This window comes from Podarcis gaigeae, assembly GCF_964106915.1.
Source record: "Podarcis gaigeae genome assembly, chromosome: 3".
NCBI lineage: Eukaryota > Metazoa > Chordata > Lepidosauria > Squamata > Lacertidae > Podarcis > Podarcis gaigeae.
Window position 1 is genome coordinate 103,313,284 of NC_139680.1, and position 26,919 is coordinate 103,340,202.

General features: G+C 45.7%; 1 protein-coding gene across 1 annotated transcript in view; it reads right to left on the minus strand.

The window, feature by feature from the left end:
* Positions 1-3,144: 3,144 nt before the first annotated feature.
* The window catches only part of TTBK1 (tau tubulin kinase 1), an 89,130-nt gene continuing 65,355 nt past the window's right edge, over positions 3,145-26,919 (minus strand). The window contains exons 13-14 of the mRNA XM_083733928.1: positions 4,869-6,496; positions 3,145-3,680 (exon numbers count right to left, since the gene is read on the minus strand). Of these exons, the coding sequence (XP_083590054.1) occupies positions 3,284-3,680; positions 4,869-6,496 (2,025 nt within the window). The 3' untranslated portion in view covers positions 3,145-3,283. The remainder of the gene's footprint in view (positions 3,681-4,868; positions 6,497-26,919) is intronic.

A 26,919-nucleotide genomic window follows, 5' to 3' on the forward strand; every position in this document is an offset into this window, starting at 1 on the left:
ACTGCAGGCTTGTCCTACTAAAAGGCAGCAAAATGAACCAGGTTATTTCAGGAGGATTTAGAAGGAATTGATGTCCGAATGCTGTGACAATACTGTGTGTGTGTGTGTGTGTGTGTGTGTGTGTGTGTGTGTGTGTGTGTTTGGCACAACATGGCGGTGGTTGTGGGACACCATTTGGTGCTCTCCAGCAGGCATCAAGAAGTCTTGGGCTGGCACTGATAACAAAACCATTCTAAAATGACAGAACTTGCGCTTAGTTTGATTCTGCCCCCCCCCATGCCCTTCTTCTGTATTTCTGAATGTTCAGTCCTGGAAAGAAGGAAGCCTTTGCGAGAAGGGGTCCACTGCAGGCCAGTTCACTCGGCCGTTTCAAACACAGCAGCTACATGGAATAGCCGCCATTAATTCAATGTCATTTGATGGTACCTGCAGCTCTGTAGTGAATTCTCTGAGACATACTGAGCCTTCAGCTCCTGACCTCTTGGCATTTGGCATGTGCCCCAAAAGGGATATATAAGGAACCGCTGTCTCAACTTACCTCCACAGATCTGCCTGCCATGCCAAAATAATTCACGTGGGAGAAGGAGATGCCCTTCTCACAGCGATGGGAGGATGGCCAACATAGGATGAGGAGGGCAAGGAGAGTGCATGCTTTAAAGATAGGGTGCTTATTTTTGCCAGTGTTTAAACAGAGAACTTCAAAATTGTACCTGAAAGATGCATGGAAAGCTACTGATATTGGAGAACCTGTAACAGGAAGAAGGAGGGGATCTCATGCACACTAGAGAGTCCTGAAACCACATAATGGGTAGTTCAGTGGTAGTAGTGGGGACTGCATGAAAACATGGGAGATAAACCCTGGGGAAATGTGGCGTTTGCTCTCAAAACCCCTCTGCATCCCCATTACTCCAAGAGACATGCTGCAACTGTCCAAGCTGTGCAAGCCCAGTCGGGGCTGTTGGGTTATCTTTGCTAAGACCATATCTATAGTCCCAAACAAATAAGTTTGTCTTTATGGCTCCCGTCCTTTTCCTAGAATTCAGATGCAGACCTGAGGCCTCTCCCAGGACCACAAATCCCACGGTTCCTTGAATGACACTCATAGCAGTCATACTGTTGCATGCCCTTGGTTTCCCTCTGCTGGACAAACTGGCAAAGGGATGACAGCGCTTTTATCTGTGAACAAACCCCATCTCCTTAATAAGGTATATACTTTTAAAAAAAGACAGCCACCAACCCTCCAGTGGCATGTTGACATGCATGGACAATCTTGACAAAATAGCTACCAAAGATTTGCCTCTGACCACTGAGTCCCCGATCCCTACAGGGTAAAGGAACAACGGGGACACGTCTCCCAGATAAAGTATAGCACCAGGAATCTTCTTCTCCTGAAGTCAGCTGACGAAATTAGCTCAGCAAGCATCTGCCCAAATAGATAAGTGAGCGGGCCAGGCTCCCTTTGCTCTTCATACACCCTTGCCTATTAGTTGCAGAGGTAAAAGATAACTGGGATAAGGGAGGGGCCCTTGACCTAACACCCGATTAATTCCTCAGCTCAGGCCTTCCATTTCATGCAGTCTGGAGGCCAGGATGAAGAACCTGTGGCCCTCCATATGTTGCCAGACTCCAGCTCCCATCAGCCTCAGCCAGCATGGCCAGTGGTTGGGGATGAGGGGAGTTAGAGTTCAGCAAAATCTGGGGGGGCCTCTGGTTTCCCACCTCATCCCAAAGCTGTTGCCACATGGCTAGGCTCCTTTCACTTTCTCAAGGCTTTTTGGGGCAAATTGCAGGATGTCATTGGCTGGTTGTTTTGTGCTGCTGTCCTACATCCCCAAAAGCTGGGCCCTTAGAGGTAAGCCACTATAGAGAATGCCCTTTCTTTCCCTAACGCCACTGGCGAACGAAATCATCTCCCACATGGGGAGCATGGGGAGAAGGATGCTGCAAAACTGACCTCCCCAAATGATACTGTTTGCCAAGATACTGTTTTGTCAGCAAGCACCAACCCCAAAAACCAGCTACTGTCACATGGACCAAGCAGTAAGTACTGTACTTAAGGTCTCACAGCTGTGCTTCGGAAGCAAGCAGATACCGCCAGTATAGGACATTTGGGGGTAAGAAGCCTATTTCCAAAAAAAAATCTGTGGCCGCCTGCATGTCCAGCACAGAGACCAAGTCCCAGAGCAAGAGGCAGTGACCGATTCATAGATTCCTTGTGTTTGGATTCGGAGGAAACCCTGCATGCTGGAACCATGCGATGGCCACAGATCATACTTTGGGGCTCAGAGGTTGTTTTGTCTTCTGCCAAGAAAAGAGACCAGCTAATGGCTCCCTGGGAAGCCTTTGCCCACAATACAACCTCCCGATGGACAGGTAACCTACAGGTGCATCGCTTGAACAAATCAGGACTAAGGTCCCTCCCCTTCACAAGACACTGGAGCAGCTGCATGCTTTTAGGGGGGGGAGCTACCCCTGCCTTAACATGCTCATCGTTTCACCAGCAAAGAGCTCCTCAGGCCTGCCAACAGAGAGGCCCTATATACGCCGGAAGCAACACACAGCTCCTCTCCTTCTGGCTAGCAGTTATAGTCATACATTCCCCTTGCTTGACACTGCAGGCAAGGCAGCCCGGTCGGAGTCTGGTTGTGACTTTTGTTCCATCAGTGCTCGGGGTCAAAATACTACAGGAGAGTGGACAGGCAGCCCGGTCGGAGCTGCCCCGAAGACGGCCCGGGGATGGCAGGGTGGGGTGGCGAAGGGCAGGGCAGTAGGGTGGTGAGGGAGGCAAGGGCATTGGGTTGACCTGACCGTTCAGAAGTTCGCACCAAGACTCTTCTTCCAGGTGAGGCGCAGCCCTTTCCTCTGATTTTGGCCGGTGCGTTATAAAAAAAGCCGCCTTCCCCTACCCAAGTGTCAGGGCTCCGCGAAGGAGACGGTGGTATTGCTAACCCAGAAAGGGGGTGTGGGAAGAAAAGACGGCGTGAGAGGAAGGAGGGGCAGGCACAGGGGCAGGCTGCCCGAGTTGCTGCTTGGTGGCTGGGCAATAGCAGGCAAGCATGAGCTGGCCGGGGAGGCCCCAGCCAGGTTAAAGAGCTGGATTGAGACAGCGTGAGCTTGTGGGTAAGTGAAGCACTGAAGTCGAGCTAGCTGCTATATGCTTGTATTTCCAACACGGTGTAAGGCTGTGCTGCGGCGTCTTGAGTGTTTAGCATACGCAGAGGTTTCTCCAGCCTGGCGAGATGGTAGGTCGGTTGGTCAAAAATGGTTTGGCAGCAGCAGATCATTATCTAGCAGTAGCCTTGCCTTCCTGGGATACTTGCCTTCCTTTGGTTGCTGGAATTTGAGTTTGGGCTTTCCCTCTCGGTCCTTTCCGGGTTGCACTGGGGGACGCCGGGGCGTCTCCCAGCAGCCCACCTGCCTGAGCTCTGGAGGGAGCCCTGGAAGAAGGTTGCACCCACGGAGGGAACGTGGTACCTGACCTATGTTGGCGGGAGGGCGATGAGCTTTCTTTTCTGGACAGTGATTGGCTCTTGGGGGAAGCACTGAGGTTTCGCGGGGGGAGGCTGGGACTCCAAGGTGGGGGGCGGGGGGTTTTCCTCGGACTGCTCCGCAAGGGAGGTACGGCGGGAGTCGGTGTTGCTTTCGCCCGGGAGTCGCCGGATGGTCTTTGCCCCTGAAGCCTGCAGGAGGATACCAAAGAGAAAGAGGAGGTGGGGAGAAAACAAAGAGAATTTAATGGCAAAGCTAACGCTACTGGCTACATCAGACTTGTGGCAGGAGAGGGGCAGCCAGGCAGTCCACATACAACTATATAAAAAGCTCTGGTTCATATATTTTGCCAGGGTTAGTACTACACTCTCAGAACAGGAGATGAAGCCTGTCCCCCTACCTGTCGGGGACTGGCTGGATGAGGAGAAATGGTGGGAGGCACCAGCTGAGGAACCCTCCCTCCAAGACAAACCCCAGAGGAGGAAGGCTCAGAACCCAGGGATTGGTGGTGGGACACCAAGGAGAGGTCAGGGGGAGAGGATTGGAAGGCCTGGATGCTGAAGGGGCAACAGGGTTGAAATATACTCAGAGTCGCAAAGTGATTTCATGCTCTTTATTCAGCTCATAGTGATGAGGAGGAATGAATGAAAGTCCCCTCAAAGTATCTGCTTTATATACATTATTTACGCAATGGGCTGCACATGATTAGCTAATTCCAGAATTATACTGTAAGCCAATCAGGTTGTGGATTCACTTCTATCTGGAGCATGATTGGGTGGTTCCTGCCAACCAATCATACTGCTGCATTGTTCTAGGACCAATCAGACTGCTGCATTCTGAATCCTATTGTTCTAGGACCAATCAGACTGCTGCCTTTTGGATCCTATTGTTCTAGGACCAATCAGACTGCTGCAGTTTGGATCCTATTCAATTCAATACATAACAGGGGTTTAGTGAGCAGGAAGAGCCTGTGACAGGGAGCAGTTCAGACTCCGAGGCTGAAGCAGAGGAGGGGGATTAGAGATAGCTGAAGAATCTAGGGAGCCTGTAACCTCACTTCTCGCAGTGAGGGAACCACCAGAAGGGCCTTGGAGCCAGATCTGAGTGTCTAGGCTGAAGTCTTACTGAGGAAAGAAGGTTGAAGGTCAGGGAATGCTGGGGGGGGGGGGCAGAGTAACTGCATAACTGGGATGAGGGAAAATCCAGCAAGTGAAGCGATACCTTAGCATCATAATACAAATGGTCTTAAAGAGAAGAGATTAATCACAGCCCTGTGGGTGGACAAAAGGAGGAGCTGAGGAGCTGCTTAGAGAAGTTAGCTGGCTGAAATAGTGAGTGCTTGGCTTCAGAAGGAAGGAGGGCCTCTCATACAGACTCACCTGTTGGTCACAGCTTTATCACCTGGGCTGCTACTCAGAGCTGGCGGCAGAAGAGTTGAGGGGCTCCCGGATTTCAATTCTATCACAGGCGGCTTTGCAGGCACAATGGGACGAGGGATTCTGCTCTTTGTGCTCAAGCCTCTCTCTTCCATCTTAACCAGGGAATATTTCTCCTGACTCCCCGTCTTCCTCGGGGTGAAGTCGTCTGAGTCGTGGGTGTCCTCCTCGGAGCCAGTGGCCGAGAGTGTTTCTGACGCTCGCCGCCTCTCGTCGCTGGAGGAAGCAGAGGATGACGCACCTGAAGCTAACCTGAGCAGACGGTTCTGCCTCCTCTCCATCACCAGGCGAGCCAAATCCTGCTGCTTCAGCCTCTTGTACAGCCGCTCTTTGCCAGAGTGCGAGGCCGAAAGGTCTGAGCCAGTGTCCTCTTCGGACAGCAAAACGGGGATCCGGCTTCTGTACCTGACGCTGAGGGGCTTTCTGGGGCTCTCTTTCGGAACATCTGGAGGGAGTTCCATTTTCTTAAAGGATTCCATTGCAAGAGTGTTATTTTCAAGGCCAGGCTCTTCTGTATCCATCTTATCGGCTTCTTCTAAATCTGATTCAGGGGCAATTGTGCCTTTGTGTTCCAGGTCGTCCTCTTCCATTTTATTAACGCCATTGAGAAGCACAGCCTGCTCCCCTACAATTTCAGAGGTGGTTTCGATGTGATTCACCGAGAGAGCACAGCTTTCCATTTCTCCCCCTTCCAGAGCCGAGTTCACGCTCCCGTTTTCTACAAGTGCCTGATTTTCCTCCATCTCTTCCTCAATGATGATCTCTTCATACTGCCCTGGAGTAGGGTATTCCTCGTGCCTCATCAGCTGACCACCGGAAGACATGATGTTCAGATGGGTCTTTTCTGCGATGTGAACAAACGTGCGCTCAACTTTGGTGAAAGGGGATGAGGTGGTGGCCACAGTAACAGGAGGCTTTGGTTCTGACTTAAGGATGGAGGACAAGGTCCCTGGTTCCGATACATCAAGCTGGCTTCCCATTGGCTGCGGTTTCTCACTCTGTGGAGTCAATGCAGCGAGAGTGCCGAGATCAGCATCAGGAGCCAAGTCTGCGTTCACGGGAGACTTCTTGATGTCACCGGGCGAAAAGAGAACCAATGTTTTGGAGCCTTCTTCAAGTTCCAAGTCTCCTTCTGCTGCTGAGGCTCGGCCCTTGGACTCCTTTTGGTCATCAGCCAAGAGGGTGGATGGGGCACCTTCCTGACTGTGCTCAGTACTTTTCTGGCTCACGTCACTGCTTGAGTCACTGTGCAGATCAAGCTCTTCTCCTAAGTCACCAGCTTCGTCGTCATCATCATCATCTTCTTCCTCCTCCTCCTCTTCTTCTTCTTCCTCCTCCTCTTCCTCCTCCTCCTCCTTCTCATATCTGTCATTTGCCATTTCTAGATGGGCTGCCGGTGGTTTGCAAGGGGCAGTTAACACAACATTTGAGAAATCCACCTTCTTTATATGATGGAGAATTCTGGACCGTTCCCTGTTTTCTGACACATCCCTTTTAAAGTCTTGATAAGGCAAACTTAAAGGCACCACCTTGGGGAGACCATTCATTTCAAAAGGCTTCAGTGTGAACACCTGGAACAAGACAAGGAAGAAGAAGAAAACAGTTATCCCGAGAACACTAAATGGAAAATGTATTTGGGGCATCCGCACCAGACATTCAAAGTAGATTTAAAGCACATGGCTTCCACCAAACAATCTTGTGGTTCACACCCAGCAGAGCTACAATTCCCAGTGCCCACAACAAGTGACAGTTCCCAGAATTATTTTGGGGGAAGTCATGTGCTTTAAATGTATCATTATGGACTCAGACCATGTCTGATTCATGAAAAATTGGTTAGAACTGGAGAAGGCTCAAGACAGAACCTAAAAATACTAAAAGTTGTCTTTGAGGATAGTTTCTGGACAAAGACATTACATTACCGCATGGTATTAAACTCGGTCCTTAGGGCCCGAGAGTGTCTTCTGGGATGTCTGATCAACAGTTCGTGGAATTCCCCCTTCATTCTTTTTCAGTGCTTCATCATTAATATCCAGGCATGATACTAGTAGGAAAGGAAAGGAAGGAAAGGAAAGGCCACTGCTTCCCACTCATCTCAGGTCACTGCTGCTAAAGACAAGCAAGAGGCAGGGCCTCCCCTACACCTCCTGCTAGTGTGATGTCTGATGAACACTCCTGACAGGTAACAATGCAAAAGCTCATTATACAGTTAATGCATCAGCCAGTCTCATGGGCCACCAAGCCATCAAACTAGAGGAGGTACAACATCAACACCAGCAATATCACTTTGAAAGAAGAGGATATAAAATAGTAAACTGGAACACATCCGATGGCTCACAGCCATTCACAATAGCATGGAAGGAGTGTTGCTATAAACACGTGTGTGTGTGTGTGTGTGTGTGTGCGCGCGCGTGTGTGCGCATGCGTGCACATGTATGTGTGTATCTAGATCTTGATATATCTCATCTGTATACCTGAAGGAGTGTCTCCACCCATATCATTCAGCCTGACCCAGAGATCCAGCTCCAGGGGCCTTCTGTCAGTTCCCACATTGTGAGAAGTGAAGTTACAGGTAACCAGGCAGAGGGCCTTCTCAGTAGGTGTTCCTGTGGAACACCCTCCTATCAGATGTCAAGGAGATAATAAACTTTATGACTTTTAGAATAAATCTGAAGGCAACCCTGTATAGGAAAGTTTTTAATGTTTGATGTTTTATTATGTTGTTATATCTGTTAGATGCCACCCACAGTGGTTGGGGCAACCCAATCAGATAGGCGGGATACAAATAATAATTTTTTATTAGTATTGTTATTATATCTACAACGGTACCTTGGTTCTCAAATGGCTTGGCTCTGGAAGAAATCAGCTCCCAAATGCCGCAAATCTGGAAGTAAATGTTCCAGTTTGTGAACTTTTTGGGGGAGCTGAATGTCCGACGTGGCTTCCGATTGAGTGCAGGAAGCTCCTGCAGCCAAATGGAAGCTGCGCCTTGGTTTTTGAACAGTTCCAGGAGTCGAATGGACTCCCGGAACGGATTAAGTTCGATAACCAAGGTACCACTGTATAGAACTTGATATGCTTCATTAGGCTTTTCTCTCCCATCCGCAATGTGCTGCCCTTCAGGAGAGGAAGACAGCAAGGAGCAGGGACTAATCCCATTTTTTCCTTTGAAAACATTAAAACAAGATTAAATAATAATAGATCCACAGTTGGAACACCTTACTCGAAGGCAAAAAAAAAAAAAAAAAAAAAAAGTTTTGGAAGGGCCATGGTCAAATATTTTCCAGGGGTGCCTGAGATTCTCTAACAATTTGGAGGGAGCCTGGGATTTATTCATTTATAATTACCAGAAAATTCTTAGGGTGGTGTTGATGCTGGATTTCCTAGCCATACTGCACGGCCCACTTGCGCCTGAGACTCCGTCAAGGATGTGAACTGCAGGGAGAGTGAAATGCCTTTGTGCACTGTTACCATGGAGTCCCACAAAAAGAGATGGGGAATAGAAATAAGAAAGCAGGGGCGGGATGAGACCCAAAAAAAAAAGAGGCTGAGGGAAGATGGTGCTGCAGAGAGGAGCGGGTGCCGTGAGAACAAGAGGGAGCATTAGCGGAGATAAGACTCCAGGAGTTGAAGGTTCAACCAGGGTGGTTGAGGCACTCGCTGTCTTCTTGCTCCACCGGGACTGCTGGCCAGAAGAAAGAAGGACAAGAAATTCCAGGTGGTGTATCTACATGACGGATCATAATCCTCCTGTCCCAGGAAATTAGTAATATAGTCATACCTCGGGTTGAAGTAGCTTCAGGTTGAGCGTTTTCAGGTTTCGCTCCGTGGCGACCCAGAAGTAACGGAATGCGTTACTTCCGGGTTTCGTCGCTCACGCAGACGCTCAAAATGACGTCATGCGCATGTGCAGAAGAGGCAAATCGCGACCCGCGCACGTGCAGACGCGGGTTGCATTCACTTCAGGATACAAACGGGGCTCTGGAACGGATCCTGTTTGCATCCAGAGGTACCACTGTACTAGACGCTTAGGTCTCTGCCATGGGTGTCTACTTTGCACTGCTTCTAAATTTACCTGCTGTTATTTATTTACTTTGTGGTCCCCACCCTGCTCTCAGCTCTCACCTGTGGCTCCTAAAAGCTGACAGTGTGTGACAGCCGCCACATCGCAGAAACGGCTTCGACAGGCCGGCTAAACCAGGTGAAGGTAAACTGATGGCTCTTAAAACTTTGGTGAGTTAGGGACTTCCCTGCATGCAAAGACAGGCTCTGGAGGATTGAACGGACGACACCAGCAGTGGGCCCAACAGTCAAGGACACCATGTTCTTTTCTAAGCCCTTGTGTCCCTCCTAATGGCTCATGGAGGCAGCAGCTGTTCCAAGAAGCTGGAAAACTACAATGGATTAACCAGGCAGCAGCGAGCAAGAGGAGTTGTAAAAGTGTGGGGAGTGGGTGAGGTTGTCTTGCCATGACACCCCCTTCTCAGATAAAGCCAGAGGATAGTTTTTCATTTCGGGATTAGCAACCCCAGGGGGAGAAAGGGGTCAAAACCAGAGGAAGAGACATTCCTAGACCAGTATTTCCCAAAGTGGGCAATATCGCCCCCTGGGGGGGAGCTGGAATGATCCAGGGGGGCAATAGTAGCCTTGGGTGCAATTGGGGGGCGCTGAGTAATAATAAGGGGGCGGTGGAAGTATAAAGAAAGAGAAGGAAATTTTGAAAAATCGTTCATATTTAATCTGTTATGTAATGATGCTTACAACCAGTTCGGGCACCATTGTGGGACAGAAATGCCTCCCCTGGATTCAGCGTTTGTGCTGGAAGCAAAGGGTTTTCCCGGGCTTAGGTGAACCTTTTTTGGCATCCCCCAGGAAATGGGTCGCAGTTTGCCTGTCTATTTGGCCAATGGCAGGTGAGCTGTGGCACCAGCCATGCCCCTGGGGTAGATCAGACCAGTGGTGTAGCGTGGGGGGTGCAGGGGGGGCCGGCCACACCGGGCGCAACATCTGGGGGTTAGGGTTAGGGGGCGCAAATTTGCGGGTTAGGGGGCGCAAATTACTTGCCTTGCCCCGGGTGCTGACAACCCACGCTATGCCACTGGATCAGACTGAGCCGGCAGGTAGATTTCGGGGGGGGGGGGCTGAGTAATTATTATTTTTAAATGGGGGTGCAGTAAGTTTGGGAATCTCTGTCCTAGACTGTACACAGCACAGCAGCCAAAACCTTTAAACCCAGCATGACAACAGCTGTAACGAGCAGAACAGAGCTCTGTCGCTGGAGGTTCAGAGGCTAGGAGTGCCTTTTATCAGCTGCACATGGTTTGACAGCTACAGCCATTCGTGGGCCGGGAAAGCCTTGCCAAGGTAGTTCATGCATTGGTTACTTTAAGACTAAGTTACTGCAATGTGCTCTGGGTGGAGCTTAGTGCAGAATGCTGCCACATGATTGCTGATAGGAGTGAGGCCTTGCCAGCATTGAACATCTGTGCTGAGAGAACTGCGCTGGTTGCTCATTTGTCACTGGGCCAAGTTCAAAGTGTGACGATTAGTGTATAAAGCCCTTAACAGCATACCTATGAGATTGCCTTACTGCATTCAATCGCTTTGATCGGCAGAACTGGTGGTACTACAGGTGCCACACAATACCTGTTCCACATTTGTGAGAACATAATCATATTGTGTGACAGCACCTACACTTTGGAACTCCCTGCCTATTGATACCAAGCAGCTGCCTTCAGTGTGTGCTTTTTGGTGCCTGCTAAAAAACATTTGTGTTTACACAAGCTTACCCAGATGCTGATTGGGTTGTTGTTTACTGGGTTTTTTTGTTTTGTTTTTATCACGCATTTTGTGTTTTTATACCGTGATTTAATGTTGTACCCCTGAGACCTGTGGGTAGAGGTGGTATACAAATTTAATTTAATAATAATAATAATAATAATAATAATAATAATAATAATAATAGAAAGGGGATGTGAATTGTAACCTGCTTCAGTATTCTAACTTTTTCTATGTTTTAAAAGATGCTTGTGAATTTTTTTCTTGATAACTTCTTTGCTTTATCTTTTCGTACAATGCTTTGAAGCCCTCCCCCCACCCTTACAATCAAGCAGTGTGTAAATTTTAGGAAATAAATAAAGTAGATAAACTATGGAACTTGCTCCCACAAGGGCAGTGATGCCCACCAACCTAGATGTCCTGAAAAGAGTATCAGACAAATTCATAGACAGCTACTAGCTACGGTGGTTATGTTCTGCTTCCACAGTTGGAGGCAGTCCTGTTTCTGAACCCCAGTTGCTGCAAACTTTAGGAAGGGGAGAGATGGCCTTGTGCTCGAATCCTGCTTGTGGGTTTCCCACAGGCACCTGGATGGCGACTGTGAGAAGAGGATATTGGACTGGATGGGCCATTGGCCTCATCCAGCAGGCTCTTCTTATGTCCTTAACCGCAAGACCACTGAAGTCACTTTTTATAGCCTTTCTTCTAGGAAGAAGAACCAAATGTGGCCTGACAGTCCTCTCTATCCAGCCTTCGGGGATTTCTCCCAGCCGTGTTTAAGCCTGAACCTGCTTTGCCCTAAAATAGCTTAGGTGCTTTTACCTGGCTGGAATGTGGCCTTGAGCTGTAAGAATGACTCTTTTGCCGCTAGAATGTACCATATTTTTTGCTCCATAAGACACACCTGACCATAAGATGCACCTAGTTTTTAGAGGGGGAATGCAAGGGAAAAAATATTCTTTAAAGGGAGCGCTGAACAGAGCCTGTATGCATCCCAGGCTCTGCTCAGCGGTCCCTTTCACGAGCCGCGTGGAGCATGTGTGTGGCGCTTGCAGGCTTTTCCCCGAGGAGGGAGAAGGGCAGCCCATTACTGACAGGCTGCCCTTCTCCTTCCTCGGGGAAAAGCCTGCAAGTGCAACACACACGCTCCACGCGGCTCTTTAAAGGGACCGCTGAGCAGAGCCTCCCGCCTGCATTAGCTCCATAAGACACACATACATTTCCCCTTACTTTTTAGGAGGGAAAAAGTGTGTCTTATAGAGCAAAAAATACGGTACATTGTAACAAAGTTACGAGTCACATCCATCGCTCTTCCCGCTTTTTCCAGTGGCAGATCTTGGAGTCTCAAATTTCAGTGTGATGCCCAAAATCTGTCGCTGCCCTGCCTCTTGTGCTCCATTCTAAATCATAGCACCCCCGAGGCTCCGCCATAAGTGCGACCAAAACAGTTGCGCTCCTCTAAATGCGCCTCTGCTTTTGCCTCTGGGTCCACCTACCATTAGCATGCAGAAAGGTTGTTCTCACAAGGGAATAAAACCCCTAGGATGAAAAAGGGGCTCTACCAGTTATCTAGAATCAGAGTAAGCTGCTTATATGGGGTCAGCTGTTTTGCCGATAGAGCCCAGAATTGTCTATTTGACTTACAGCAGCTGTCCAGAGTCTCAGATAGATGAAACCATGAGCATGGGGATTGATTAGTGGAACTGCTGAAGGAATGACCAGCCAAGAGAGAGCAATGTCTCCTGCACTTGTGGTGTTCCTCTTGCACTCATGGGAGTACATTTGTCCAGCAAGGCTGATCTCTCGCCCCACCCCACCCCACCTCAAATAGCACAGCGCTTGTTATTTGTCTAGCCCTATGAGTCAAACCCTTTTATTCCTCTGGCCAATTTTTTAAGCCATTCCAGAACACTAGATTTTACTTTGTGAGCCGATACAGTGGTACCTCGGGTTAAGTACTTTATTCGTTCTGGGGGTCTGTTCTTAACCTGAAACTGTTCTTAACCAGAAGCACCACTTTAGCTAATGGGGCCTCCTGCTGCTGCCACGCCGCCAGAGCACGATTTCTGTTCTCATCCTGAAGCAAAATTCTTAACCCGAGGTACTATTTCTGGGTTAGTGGAATCTGTAACCTGAAGCGTCTGTAACCCGAGGTACCACTGTAGTTCCAAGGAAGTTGGTGTGGGTGCAGATGAGTGTCTTGGGAGAAACTATACCCCATGGTGTCAACTTTGCCATATGTGTTGTGCCCTCAGCTGAAGTGAGTGACATCACCAGTCAACCTGAGGCAGCAGGCACACTAAATCTTGCTACCACCACTGGTCTCAACATGCTGGCATGCTCAGAGATAGCTGTAATCTTCTCCACAGTGCAGAAGGGGCTACCACTGGAGCTCTCCTGTCTGAACACACAGGGAGAATAAACTTCCAGCCACTGCACAGAACTCTCCTCGGTTCCTAGAATAGGAATGGGGAAGCTGTTTCCTTCTCCATCTGTGCTATGAGGAAGATCAAGTTGTTGACTATATCCCAGCTGGGGTGGGGAGATGAACCATTTCCCATGCTCCTCCCTGTCCAAGGGATCACTATGGAAGTCTGGAAGGGAAAGGAAAGGGTGGGATGTGTGTGTGTAATAGAATCGCAATACAGAGTCCAGATGAACTCCAAAGAAACTCTACTCTGCTGTCCAGACAGCAGGACTCATCAAGCATAGCAAGGGATTTCCTACCCGCAGTTGAAGTCAGAGGTTAACTCTGTCTTCCCTCAAGATGAGGTGATATCCCAGAAGTGAAATACTTTGCCCTGGTTACATATTGGGGGAAAACAAAAAGGAAAAAAAATATACTGGCACTGCCCAATGGCACAGTTCTCGCATATGGATCTGCAAGTTGCATAAGAACAACAAAAGTATTTTTCTTCCCCAGTGAAGGTCAAACTCAAAGAAAAACAACCATCACGAAGTTCTGCCTTTGATTCTTTAATAAGGTTTTGGTAGTATACAAGCTTTTTTCCGATTGTCTGGATACATGGATTTAAAAAAGGCACAAAATCCATTGCACAGCTTCGGTTTAGTTTTTTGTTTCTTTTCCTTTTTTTAGATGAAGTTGCTTGTTAACTGTGATTTCAAGTGTAGGATCTTACAGTACTCTGCAGCATTTACAGCGTGTTCTACATACCAGTAATTCAGTGCATGCTTTTATACATGAGACAGAATTAAAATTCTCTCTCGCCTTTAGCCTCTCTATATACACAAATAATACAGTGCTTTTATTGTGAAAAAAGCTTCAATATTTTTTATTCTTCTTGCATGCTTGGTGCGCCCGGGAGAATAGTGCAAGCATATTATACAATGTTATTGCAGTACAAAAGGGTGAAGGGTGGGGTGGGGATTTGGGAGTGTTACCTTAGGATCTTGCGGGGAATACACGCAAAGAATAAAAAGGCTCAGGGAAAACAAAACTTTTGAACCCCTTCAGGCAGCTTGGTCCTTCCAGGCTAATTCCTGCTCTCCCTCAATTAAAGGTAAAATATGCCACTCTCCCAGGGAGAAGGGCCTCCATGCCTTCCTCAGCTGATGCCATGGCAAGTGCTCCTGCTTAATATATTTATGTCCTTCTGCAGTGACTCCAAGACAATCTAGTACCTGAGGTTTTCAAGGGGCTTTCTAAACATTAAGAATCAGCTGCCCGTGCAAAAAACCAAAACAAAATAAAATGCTCAAGATATCCAAACTAACGTTTTGGAAAAACAATTCAGGATGCACCTGTGCTCTAAGACAAGAGGCAAAGGTAACACAGTTGGCTGTAGGATCACACACACTCTTTTCAGAGTGATTTCCCCCATTCTGACTTAATTCTGTTTAGGGTATACACTGACATAAACTCCAGTGCTGGGGGTTTTCCTCTAAGGACGAAGAGCACGATCCCACAGCCTGTTGCTGATCTCTCAAATGTTGCTCAAGAGATCAACTCCTTTGTGTGTCTGGCCCTTTAAAGTGATGAAGAGTGCAATTCTATGGACACTGACTTGGGAGTGAGTCAAAGTGAATTTGACGGCACTCACATCTGACTAAACTTGGGTATCCAAGTTGCGTAAACAGAACAGAAACAAAATAAATTCGACTGCATCCTTTTATTAAAATCTCACTACCAACTGAACAGTAGCAGCAAGCCTGTAGTTTTAGGAGATAAGGCAAAGCAAGGATATGCTGGTCCCTGAGGATTTTTATTATTAATTATTATAACTGCGCATCTGGAAGCTGGAAGGCCTGAGAAACAGAAAACAAGCATCTGAAACTGGAAGAGGCCTTAGCCCTGAGAAATGCAGCTGGCAAACCAACAATTAAGAATCCAGCTTTCTCTGGAATAGATTTGTTTTTAAGTCAGGGCCTTAGCATATCCTGGAAGCAGCATAATCCTTTGCCAGCAGAATAGGATGTTTAGATGGGACTTGGAGACTTGGGTTTTGAACCTCCTGGGAACCATGGACCTTGTATGATTCCTGCCTTTTGAAATATGAAAGGCACAACGTCTTCCAGAAGAAACTGCACAGTGGAGCTACAGTAATTCCCTTCCCACACCCTCAGCAGTCTACACTTTAGTGCTACAGCAGATGTATGACTTTCTAATACTTTATCAGGTGCTAGTTAACCCTTCACTGGCTCTTGTAGGCCGAGGGCAGGTCTAGATGGTGCCTCCCCGTCCTGGTTCAGCACTGCAAGTGCTGCAAAACCAAGAAAGCAGGGTGTGAACCCATCAGAAGGCGCCTACTTTCCCATTACTCCCTGCTGAAGACACCCACTGCTCTGCAGATTACACAAGCCCATGCTGGCTATCCATGGCTATCCCTTTGACATTATATAGGCAATGAAGCACTAGCAAAGGCTACAATGTGAACTGCATGGATCAGAAGTGCTGAAACTAAGCCCAGCTGGGTTTGCCCTTATTGGATCATTTGTTGCTCTATTTTATTGGTGGGGAGGAAAGTAAAGCAGATAGGGAAGGGAGAAAATTTCACTAACAATTGTTCTTGTCTTTCCCTAACAAATAAGAAAAATCATCTGGGAAATATTAATTTCTCCCCAGTGCATTGAGAATGCTGAAGGTGACCTTGACCTTGCCTTTCTCAGGAAGGACCAAAGAGAAGGGGCAAGTAAGTGTCCCATGAGCATCCTTCTTATTCCATTGGTAACATGGAGCAGCTTTTGCAATGTGGGTACATTTCGTGTTGGCAGATCACCTGTCTGCACTTGCAATGATGTGTTGATAAGGAAGCTCTGTGATTTCTTATAAAGAAAGATATAATTAAGCCAGGTGCACTGAGGTGACAGGACCCAACAGAAAAACACATCACGTCATAAAAAATGGGGGGGGGGGGGAATTCCGAAGCGCAAGTTTGTATCCGAATGTTAAGTTGCATGCAAGGTGAATGCAAAATGGAGGTCAACTTTCAACCCCCAGGTTACATGGTTTAGCAGCTTGTTTTAAAAAAAGTACATTCAATAGAAGATCATTTTCTCAATGGTTTGAGTAGTACAAAGAAGGACTTTCAATACATCAAATGGAGAATTAGAAACATTTCCTATAAATGTCATCTTTGTGCTGTTTCGTGGAACTGCTGATGCAGATCTAAATGTTATAGTGACCCAGAAAGTGATTAAATGTTAAGAGTCTAACAAGGAAAGGAGCTAGAACAATTGACCGATTGCTTACCTTACTAGGCAACATTACACAAAACACACACCCTACCAGATTCATACTGTTGTGGGGAAAGACAACACCCAATAAATCACAATTCACAGTGCCACGCAGCTTCAACCAAGCGCTCTTGTACAGAAAGATAGCTGAAAGGGCACAGGGTGCGAGTGGTGCAAGATAATGCAGGGACAAAACTATGATGGCCTAAATTTTCAAAAGTCTAGTCCATTTGACCCGATGCTAAATCAGATGAGAAGCTGCACTGCAACCTCAGCAGCTCAGAGGACCAGGCTTGAGGGTTCCAACCCCAGTGGAAGTATACAATTTGTGCCCTTCTTCCAGCACTGGAATATGATGGTAGCATCAACAGCTGCACAGGTGCCTAACCGCTGGCACACAGGGACAGAGCCAGCAGACAGCACTCTACATTGCCTGCTAAGAAAATGTGAACATCCCAGCAACCCCTTTGTCATTAGCACAGCTCTAGGGTTGGTGATGGGGGTGAATTTTGTTGGTAGTGTCTCTTTTATAGTAAGGAGAAGTGGGACAGAGGGATGGTGATTGTGATCTACGGACTACACATATGGTACCACTTTGCTGCTTCAGGAAAACTGCCAAAGTGATTTTTCATCTATCTGACTGAACTACTTTCTTTGCAATACTAAATTCAAAAACGGGGCTTGCATACTAAGACACTGCCTTCCCAGCACTGAAAAAGCTTGCCACATACCATTGTAAGACATATCAGGATGACAACTGATGTTTGTGGGCCTTGGACACAGTGCATCCACGTCCAGTAAAAAAAAACCAGAAGATCCAGTAGTTAAAACAACAATAGCAATGGGGCAAATATGAGAAAGGGGAACACACTATTTGGTTTTTAATATGGCCTTCATTTCCATAACCTGCCAGTGTGCACCTGTAGCTCACATCATAAAGAAGGAGCTGGTTAAACAGAAGGTAGCCAGTTTGGAGAGGAAGAGGAAAGGGAAACCACCCCTGTTCTCAAGCACAGGGAAACTGCACCAGAGCACTCCTGTTGCATACCCACAAAGATCAGGAGAGAAACAATGGTGGGCAAGATATGGACTGAGGCACAAAAACATGTCACTTCAAGCAGCAGGCTGGGGTGCCAGGTTTATTCGTAGGTATATGTGCTAATCTGCTGCTTGAAATGACAAAAAGCTGGGACACTTACTTGCCAGTAAAATCTCCCTGTGTGTAAAAACACAAGTCAGCTCAACGGCAGGTTGGCAAGCCTATTCACAAGTAACATTACTCATGGGTTGGCGAGGAAGCCTGACTTAGAATAGGGGACATTGCTCAGTGTGTTATCTATCCAAAAACTGGGGTGGTGGGGTTGTGGGGGATGCAGAAAACTTACTACATTGGTGAAGTACGAATTTTGCTGCAACAAAACATGGAGGCATCACACATGCATCGCACACCCGGCCCCCTTCAACCTGGTGTGTCTGTTCACAACCAACCCATTTGAATGAACATTAGCGATTCTGTCCTCTCCCCCTGAAACCACCTTATTCAAATATTATTCACAGACTAATGTGTTGAACAAGCAATAATGGCACATGGAGGAAGCACCATCAAAACTCATGAGAGAGGAATGAAGCGGCACAGACTGTAGTGCCTACTTCAGACACCTGCACAAAAAGATACATCATTGGGAAGCTCAGACTATTTCATGTCAAAGGAGCAAAAAGGAAAGATACTTCACAGAATCTTTGATACTGGTTTCACAGTAACAGATCTATGGTGTAGTTTAACACACACATAAAACAAAGATCCCAACCTTCTTTGGATATTAATGAACCCTGGATGCTTTTTTTCTCTCGTCCAGCCGGAATAGCATCCCCAGGTCCTGCATACACTCCAATTGCATTCTTCTTTCTTACATCTTCTCTAGAGCATCAAATTCACTCTCATTACACAGCTTATCACAAACTCGAATATAGCAGCATTGGGACTGTTGAATCAAATTGTCCTTTCCTTCCATTAGAGGTGGAGGAATTTCAACAGCAGAACAAGGATTTTATTATTATTATTATTATGGAGTAGCTATGTTAAATATATAAATAAATAAATACTATGCATATATATACAAGTGTGTACATGTTTTTGTAAAGCACTTCAGAACATTTGGGATGAAAGATGCCATAAAAAGCTAATATTTCATCATATATACATCATATGGAGGAACTGCCTGCCTGTTGTCTTGCAAGCCATTTCCAAACCATAGGCTGAGTTGCTGCAGAGTCATGGAATGTTCACAAACATTCCAATTTGTAAGAGGAAAGTGCCATTCAAAGTATGTTGACTATCAGAGCCACTGCTCTGAAGGAAACCAAAGGTTTGCCTGGGAATAGAAACTAAGGGAATGCCAACAAGAAACTGAATTTGTGTGCTACTGAGAGGAAGGGGACAAAGAGGCAAACAGGGCTGATAAACTGAGTGCAAAGGCTGCTAGAGACAGGGTAGCTGGAGGATGGGGCAGTAATAATGAAACATATGGTATTGAGAAGCCGATGGAAGAAAGGGAAGAGACTGCAGGAAAATGAGGTAAAATAGTGTGCTGGGGGAAAACTTTGTAAAAGGCCTACTGGCAAATGGAATTGTTGTTATAGGGAAGACAACAGAGGGGCAAGGGACTGAGTAAGGAGCTGAGGGACAAGAAAACCAAGAAGGTAGTGTGGTAATTTATTGTATCAAGTCAAAACAGACTCCCTCTCAAATGAAACTTTCACGCAAAACATAACTCAATTTTTATGAGCAACTCCTGTGTTTATTGCTCTTTGCAGTTTTTGAGAAATAAACAATCCAATAGTGCCCACTGATCTGTGTAGATGAAAAGATTTTGGTCTTTATGAAGCACAGAGCAAAAACAATCCAAAAAGCTTTGCCCTGTATATTCTCATAATCTAGAGACCTTTGAAACAAAACTGAACACTCACCAAGTCTCTGGTCCTCAACACATTACTCTGTTGGTGAGACATTGCTGGTGCAAAGCCCATTAATTGCAAATCAAGTTTGTGTCAGTGAGGTATTTTGAACTTCAAGCTGCTTGGCAGGAAGAAGCTATTATTTTGCAGCTCAGGCTTTGATGCAATGCATGCTGTATAAGCAAAACTGTGATCACTAGAGCTGCGTTTCTCCTGTAGGATCAGCCTGAAGAGAAAATGTTGTACTAAAAATATGAGTACAGGAAGCTTTCCATTAACTAGGTTCCTCAAAACATAAATTTCATTGCCACTGTACAGAATGCCATTTCTGATGAGAGATTAGGAGCATTGGAACATGACTCTGTGTTTACTTAGAAGCAAGTTTAATGAGTTTTATTGTAAAGGTAGTGTGCATAGGACTGCAGGCTTAGAAAAGCAAGGTCTATAATTTCCATGTGTGCACACGCACAAACATATCAAGTTGAAAATGACCCCCCTGACTCAAAGGGATACTAAATTCTCAAAACTGGAGGATCAAAACCTCTTATTATTCTGTTCCATAGGCTCTTATCTAATCCCTCAGAATGGCAAGAAATGCTTCAAAAATTAAAACTAAGTAGGAATGGCATGCCTAAAAACACACACAAACATACATAATGATATTGTGAAAGCAAAGAGAACTGTTGTGCGGAATTAAGATAAAATCTGGAGGAAACCAAAGAAAATTCTGTTGGCGAGAAAGTAAAATTAACAGAAGAATTTATCTCAAGTTAAGACCAGTACTTGGCTATGTATATAAATGATACTGAGGCAGCCTTAAGTTTAGACTTTCTTCTCTTAGAAAACGGAGTGTTTGAGAATGTGAGTGTGTCTAATATATGTACTGCTCTGAATCTCTTATCATTTCCTAAGTTTTTGTTGTTCGGTTTTTCCCCATTCTAAAATCTGAGAGAGGTATGTAGTTTGGAATTTGTCTGGTGGCCCAGAAATGCTCCTGTACATCTGAAAGATTCAGCGGTTTTCTCCTGGGACTCCCCCCCCCCTTTAAAAACACACACACTATAAATGATCAACTTGAAAACAGTCCCATAATTTTTGTTTAGTCTGACATCACCACTTATGGCGAGCACCACTGCAGAAAATGGCAGGAAGGAATGCTGCTGGGAAGACTGCAGCCAAGTCTCTAGCTGAAAGGGTATACCATTATCAAGTTCTAAATGGTTAAAAGGGGCTGTGCAGTAAGTGTGTCAAAAAGCACAAATCTTTCTGCTTTGAAAAGAAAACTCACATATTGATAAGCTTTGCTATCAATCACAATAAATGCTTTTAGAATGCACCACTCATTTGCAGCTGAATTATCACTATACTGAAGAGCAGACCTTTGAACCTAGCTGAAAAATCTCGTATCTGCTACCCCCTTCACCTGGCTTTGGCTTAAAATCATGACCCTGGTTGGCTTGCATTTGAGTTACTTTGACAAAAGCACTTAGTCCATTCCCTCAGGGCCAAGGAACATGAAAGGCTCCTGTGTAGCAATTAAAACCCAGGCAGGCTATAGAGGCAATCTATTGAGCCTCCCTGTTGTTGTTTTTTACTCTAGATGAGAGTTCCATCACACTGGACAGTTTTGCAGAATCTGCTCTTTTGATGAGTAGGAGAGCACAGCAAAAAGCACAGCAATAAACAAATGCTTTTTAAAAAAATAATAATGTTTAAGCCAGTTGGGATTTGGAGGCCCAATTCCAGTGTGTTGACCATTCCAAGCTGGCATCTCTGTGGGGCAAGCCTTAATTATCTTAAAAACACCCCCATAATAATAATAAAAAAACCATGCTACTAAGCCCCAGAAAGCTCTATAGCACAAAACCAACCTACTACACCAGAACCTTCAGTATTCTGGTTCTTCAACCTTGGACCAAGTTTCTTTAAGTCTTATGTTTTGTTCTTCAGTGAATCTGCTCTAAGCACCTCAGGATCACTCAGCTCCTACACTGTTCAAGAGACCTGGATCAAGCTGGTTCATGGTATCCCAGTTTAGGTCAGGATGATATCCAGTTAATACTAAACAAAACTTTAGCTTAGGACAGAGGGAGATTTTATCAAGTCTAACTGTGCACATCAAAGAGGTTCACACCTTGCAGTGGGGTAGGCAGGGTGGCTGGAGGCTAACTGACAATTTTAAGTCACATTTGAGATTTAAAGACACCTCTTCTCTGGCTCTGAATAATCTAACCTAACCAGCTAAAAGCAAGGGGTGGCTCTCGCAACCAAAATCTTGCTTTTTCATACTGCCCAAATAGATTTTGGCTGATGAGACTTTGTCTTCTCCACCAAGAGAAGCTGGATGGTTGAAATAAAAATGAGTATTTTTGTCACTTTCCAAGTTAAAAACAATTAGAATCGGTTTAAGTTGGTCAGTTCCTTCTTATACACTAGCTTAAAATCTGTTTCTCCTCAGAAATGCACAAAGCCAGGCCAGAGGCAAGAAGCTAGCCTCCTTGTTTCTGAAGCCAGGAAGCCTTTATAGCAATCAATAGATGGGTTAAGATAAAAATTGTTGCTATACTGTCATGCCTGGCAGATAGAGTTGGAAAAGAATAAGTGCAGGTGGATCTACGCAGAGTTAAGTGACAAAAATAGTCACAGAGTGAAGACAAAACCACAGGGGTGCAAGGGCTGCAGTCTGTATGCCTCACACAAGCTGCAATAAAAGTACTGTGATTTTGGCTGTCAGGGTGATTTGCAAATATGTCAGTGTACATCCCTCTCAGCTCCTGAGCTCTTGACCCAAACTTCTCATGCGTGTTCACCTGAATCAAGGGCTGAGTGAAATCTGAGGGGAAGCACAAATCACAGATCAAGAATTTGGTACAGATTTTATCTGACTGGGAAGACAGCTCTCTCTGATACCTGTGGTGCCCCTCCCCTGTCTCCTGCCTGTTTGCTGAGACAGCTCTACGCTCGTCACCCCACTGCTGGAGGCCACCGCCACAGAGCCCTGATGTAAACCTCTTAATGCGTTACATGTCCATACTATTTGTATTCTCATCTTGAGTCGTGAAGCAGCCTCGGGCCCAGCAAGCTGGAGAATGAGAGAGGTGGGTGTTCTGAGTCTCTGTGGTTTTTTTTCTCTCGCAGGGGACTTGGAAGTTTACAGTACCTTTGAGGCCAAAGTTGTCTGGGATTCAGTATTGCATTAAATGGTGACACACTGGGCAGGTGGGCTCTATTATTGCATTACAAAGGCTGCTGCTTCCCCCGGTACAGGCTATGTTTTGTGTGTGAAGCGGGCCCACACCTGCTGGAGCTGGGATCTGGAAATGCGGAGGACAGAAGGCATGAGTCTGTGGTTTCCTGCTGTGAGGGGCATGTGCCTGCGGTGGGGCATGCGCACGGGGCTGCTCTCCGCCGAACGGCTGCGCTGTATGAAAGTGCCGCCAAGGTGAGGGTACTGTTCTGTCTCCAGGGTTGAGGAGGAGAAAACGGAGGACGCCAGTCTTCTGAGGGGGCTGTACCTCGGGAGGGAGTGCTGAGAATGCCTGTCCTCCTCCAACTGCAAAAGACCAAGAAGAGTGGAGGAAAAGGTGTCAGGCAAAGACTTGACTCGCCCCTGGCTTGTGCTGCGCATGCTGTAGAAATCTTCACTGGCGGGCAGCAAACCCTCTGGCTTTGCAGGGCTTTAATTACAGCCTTGGGGTTCACCCTTACTAGGCTAACACCACATTGTTACTTGGAGAGGCCTTTTACGTGCAAGCCACCAGCCCTGATTTAAAGCTTTTAATGGGCTACATCTTCAAAACATCATACGATGTAGGGGCAGGAGTTACAGTTATGCCCTACCATTAAACCTCCACAGAAGGGGAGCAGGCCTGAACTTCCGTTAAGGTTAGGAAACAAAACCTCCCTTCCTCACCTTTCTGTCACTCCCTCTCTTAACGTTCCCTCCCGCCAACTCAGAGATTGGTTAATTGGAAGTTTGGATACGTTTTAGTGTATTGGACTTGTTACAGCAAGGAGTGATCTAATTAAGCATTTTTAAATTAAGTGTTAATGAAGGGTAATACAGACATCTTGCAACAGGGAAATGCAGTCTTTCAACCTATCAAATATGCTGCTTCAAGGTTTTCCTAATTCATCTTGATCGGCAACTCCACACGTACATGCTGTGAGCTTCACAGCAGTGGGCACAGCAAGGGCTAAAGGGGGATCTGTCTAGCATGCATACACAACAAACCTGCTGCAAGTTTTACTGGTGCCTTGGAAGGTCAAGAAAAGGGAGTTGGGTGTCACCCCTGAAGGGACCTGCCCACCATACCTTTCTTTCCTCACTTATTAGGCAATTTATTCCTCCTCTTCACTCTCCTTTACGCAAATGCTCACACAAACATACATATATTGTAGAAATCCCTGGCTTACTCATTTCCCTTTCCTATCTCCTACCCACAGATGGGCCAAGTAGATCAATATGAGGACAAACTGAACATTCAGGAAAAACACAACATACAATAATGTTGTGCTACTGCATTGCTTGAGATCAGCAATTGTGAATTAACTATTTGTGATAACCCTCGTCTTCAATTCCATCAATGGGGAGGAAAGAAACCTGCAAACTGCATAGTGCATAGGCAATTAGATGGGTTTTCTGCAGTGTGCTGTGCTCAAAGACTCATCCCCTTGCTTTGGCCAATGAATCAAGTGCTCTTCTTCTCCCATCCGCTCACAGCCACACAGCCGTACAGAATTCACAAGACTGAATTTGTTCTGGGAGGAAGATTAGCTAGATCTAACTGCTTTCTGGAGGAACGGTTTGCCCAGTTTCCCCTTTAAAAAATCTCTCCAAAGACTTTGCGGCCTTTCTTCAGGAATCTTGTACTAATGCCCTACTATTCCTACAGTAGATTTTTGCTATAAGCCAACTTAAATTCAATACCTTCCACCCTCAATAAACAAATAACTGTTGCTCCTCTTTACCTTATCATTACAGGCCACCCCTTACTCTTCTTTTCCACAAGGCAAATGTCCCTACTTTCTGCAACATTTGTCACCATAAACTTTATACAATCTTTATACAAACTTTACACAATGAGGTAATCAATGACTAAGTTGACTATGATTAAGTATCATATCTTCCTTAAAACTTTGCCCCAAAATATTAATCCTCACTGCATCAGTAAATAGTCTCTGTTTTATTGAATGGTGTCTATCCATATAGATTGCTTTGCTCAGAACACCTATGGTTTCAAACAAAAAAGTGCTTCACATCAAAAAGTTACAAGAAATTTGAATCTTGAGCAGTAAGAGACCCCCTTGCAGGGGGAACAAGTGATGCCTTTTCATACAATCATAGAGTTGGAAGGGACCCTGAGGATCATCTAGTCCAATTCCCTGCAATGCAGGAATATGCAAGTGCAAGAGTCTTGTCATACTGACTAATATTAATATTCTCAGAGAGGCCACAACTTGACTACGTTGCTTTGGAAAGAATATTGAGCAACATACAGTATAGGTTCAAGAGAACATCGTCCATTCTTTCCCAATATGGCTGTTCTGTTATTTACTTCAGAATGCCACACTTCTGAGACTCGGAGAGGAGAGAGAGAAAGAGAGGTGAAGTCCTGGCAAGATGAACACAAAGAGATCTTGGTCTCACTGGAGAAGCCGCTTCATTCAAAGGGAATGACTTCCTAACTTAAATGGCTGAAACAATGTCAGAATGAGCTTGTGGTGTGTTTAAAATCTGGAGGGGGTGTGGGCTATGATGGAAAGAACTGGGGTGCAATTGTGGCTAAAGGAAGTGGTCAAAATAGTTAGCGGGCACAACAACAAGGTGCCCAAGGAAACAATCGGTAGAGAAGACAAGGGGATGAGGAAAAATGGAGCCAAGGAAAAAGGAGGGCACTGGGGTAAAAAATGTACATAGGGCCTATGGGACATAAGAACATCCTGCTGGATGGCCAATCTAGTCCAGCATCCTGTTCTCACAGGTGCCTTTAGGAAATCAGCAAAGCAGAACATGAGCACAAGCGCCTCCCCCCTTCTGTAGTTTCCAGCAACTGGTATATGGAAGTATTGCTGCCTCCATCTGTGCAGGTAGAGCACAGCCATCAAGGCTAGTCGCCATTGATAGCCCACTATGAATTTACAAGAAGGGCTGTGTGTGCACTAATAATAGAAATGAAGTGGCCCAAGAAGAGAGATCTGGAGAGTTGAGGAATGTGGGCCAGGAGCAAGGTGAACACTGAGACATTCATCACTTTCAGGCTGTTGCTTTTTCCTGGTGGGATTCAGTCACATACCAGTGAATTCGGGTTGCACAATTATAGCTGACTGGGAGGTTTTGCGCATCAAGCCAGCTTTCTCCAAAACACTGATTTTTTAAAATATTTTTTTTGTGGTAAGGAAGATAAACTGGAAAGTGTAGGACCACACTTGCTTTGATGCAATGTCACCTAACCTCCCAACAAACAAATCATAATGAATGCTCATTAAATAGTCAACTTTGTCTAACTCCTTGCAAAGGAATCAGGACAAATGCTCAACAAATAGATGATTGGGAACTTCTCACTGACAGGGTTGGCACACTTATTTAAAAAGAGCTGCACAAAAAGGAAATCCTGCCAGTCGCAGCTTAACCTGTCCCGGTAGCATTGTGACTTGGCAACCCTCGGCAGGCAACAAGGACTTAGAGGCAGGGCTGGATTTCACATATTGTCCTGAACTAACGCAGGCAGCTAATTTGTTGGCTCTGGCGTCTAGTAAATAATTGCATCAGCTGCCTTCAAACCACTGGGTGCCACTAATCTTCATGTTGCAACAGCCAGGCAGGATGGCAAGTCACAGAAAAGTTCTATAAACTGAAAGATGACTAAGGAAAGACTGCATATTATATTTCACTATGAAAGATAGGAATATTGTAGCCTTCCAAGATCTTATTATGAAATGGTCCCTCCCTAACCTAATTGCCACCACAGGGGCTTTTGAGGGACCATATTGTCCTGAGGCGAGAGGATAAGCAATTATAGCTTGTTCTTTCTTTCCCATTTATTGTAATTTTTAGAAACTGGTGCTTATTGTAACTATACTGTAATTTTTGAGGCCTGCCTGAAAAAATTAACATAAATTTGCAGAAACTGATTGAACCCATTCTTCTATCCATATTTATTTTCTTCCCCACCCCCCACCACACTCATTGTCAGGAAGAAAAATATATGCTTCCCCAGTACTTTCCTTTGATGTGACAAAAAGTTCATGAATATGTTATATAGCCTACCTATCTTTAAAAAGTTTCAATAAAAAAACTCTGGATGAGGGGAAGCACATTATAAATGCCTTAAATAAATTAAGTTTCGACTGCCTTTTGATTTTTGAACATTTGGTACTTGTAACCCTATAGAGGACAAACATCCTTGGGCCAGTAAATCAATGGAGAAGTTGTACACTGTTCATGCACTAAAAGACTGATAATCAAACACTGACTTTGCCTACATTTTGACCTGATTTTTATCATGACTGAATTTTAGTAGAGATTGGGAATTATAGGAAAGCTGTACCCTAAACACAGCAGAACTCA